The 1889-nt window shown below is 39.4% G+C and overlaps 1 protein-coding gene across 1 annotated transcript in view; it reads left to right on the forward strand.

The window, feature by feature from the left end:
- MRPS35 (mitochondrial ribosomal protein S35) overlaps positions 1-1889 on the forward strand; it is a 39382-nt gene that overhangs the window by 18058 nt on the left and 19435 nt on the right. Inside the window, 4 exon segments of the mRNA XM_013003971.2 lie at positions 417-495; positions 1351-1490; positions 1571-1579; positions 1767-1786. Of these exon segments, the coding sequence (XP_012859425.1) occupies positions 417-495; positions 1351-1490; positions 1571-1579; positions 1767-1786 (248 nt within the window).

Raw genomic sequence — 1889 nt, forward strand, 5'->3', positions numbered from 1 at the left:
GGGGGAATTCATTGTAAACCCAAAAGTTTAGAAAATTTTCCAACTAGTTTCTCTTTTGGCTGTGGTGCAGCTTATAGTGCAAGATGCAGGAATTAGCCCAGAATGAGAATGAAATTCAACCCCAGTAATCTTGCTCTGCCCATTTTAAATGTCAAATGCTCTTAATTGCAAAGATACTTCTTTCCCCTCAAAGAGACTGCATATTGATCTCTTAAGCGGGATGTTTAGGGAATGGTGTTAGCTGTACTTGATTTGATAACATGTATTTAGATCCCAAACGCAGAGTCTCTAACTCAAACTGACATTTTGATGACTGCTTTGAAAAGCTCAATGTAGTGCCTACTGTAAGAAATGGCTAGCTCAGGGACAGATCATTGGCAGTGCAATTACTCACTGTCACCTAGATCTCCACCTAGAAGGGCGCCCACATCACCCTCGTCTGCATCAGGCTTGTAGGGAAGCTGGAGTCCACGAGGCCTGATGTGTTTGACCTAAGTGTTTGGTCAGTTACTTTTAGCTGTTTTTGGAGTGAGACTACTTAAGAAGTGAGATATCTACTGAAGGGAAATTGTTAGGATAAGGAATTTTCTCCCCATCCTGAGGATTCTCTACCACCTAACTTGCTAAGAATACTGCAAGATGGGACCAACCTACAGGTACTTGCAAGAGGCTGGGATCTACCTTTTGGCCTTGAAATTGTATCCCCCCACAATGCTGACCTGACTCAGCCCCGCCTCCTCCCTCGGTTAATTCTCTCACCTACTGTTGCTGTGTAATCCCATTGGCACAGAAGTTACAGAAGCATAAGTTACTGTAAGAACTCATCCGCTTTTTAGTCTACTTCAGCTGGGGCTTTATTCAACTTCACTTCTGGAAGATTATTGGCCACACCTCGGTCCCCTCTTCAAACTTTTTCAAAGTTCCTTTTAGCTCCTTTCCATTTCTCTTTAGTAAACTTCATTTAGAAATGAATTAATATTATATGTTGTCCAGAAACACTAGGCACTATTCACTCTCCACTTTACACTGGGGAAAATGAATTCAATTATACCATTATAGATATGAACACAGAGTTATAAACACTCCTGGGAAACCACAATTCCCTTTGAATTCAATTTTCCCTTCCCCGTCAAATTTGACATATCCCATGTATCCCTTGATTAAGACCTCTCATTGGAATCTGCTAAACAAGATAGATGAGGGACGGTGATGTGTATATTAAATGATGAGGAGAAACTGTACTTTCATGTCATGTAACCTGACAATAATCTCTCAATAATTTAGTTTTGTCTCAGAGCATACATCAAAATGAGAATTTACTTGCTAAACTATCATTTTTTAACTTCTCAGATTTCTGCACTGAGTGGCCAGCGGCACTAGACAGTGATGAGAAATGTGAGAAGCATTTTCCTATTGAAATTGACACAGCTGATTATGTTTCATCGGGACCGTCTGTTCGAAACCCCAAAGCACGAGTAGTGACCTTAAGGGTAAGAGGGATTAAAAAATAGATGGATCATTATAACTCATATCTTACAGTTGCATTTTTGTATGTTTAATTATGACTAAGGTATATCTAGTTTTGACGAATCAGGAAATACAAAGCTATTTTAAAGTCTGAAATAGAACTGCCTACTATTTTACCACTCACAAATAACCCTTATTAGCTACAGGAACTTGTAGTATTTTTACAGCCAGCCTTTGTGGTTACTAAGGGAATGATACTGTTTTCCAAAATGTGAATATTCTTTTTACTGGCTACACAGAGTAACATAAATGAGGATGTGTTATGTGCAGCAGCAAGGCTTGATCCTGGGGGTATGTCTTAGTTTCTGAGACCTGCTGTAACAGAAATACCACAAGTGGCTAGCTTTAGTAACAGACTTATA

This window comes from Echinops telfairi, unplaced genomic scaffold (genome assembly GCF_000313985.2).
Source record: "Echinops telfairi isolate 266 unplaced genomic scaffold, ASM31398v2 ScPeMD7_21;HRSCAF=78, whole genome shotgun sequence".
NCBI lineage: Eukaryota > Metazoa > Chordata > Mammalia > Afrosoricida > Tenrecidae > Echinops > Echinops telfairi.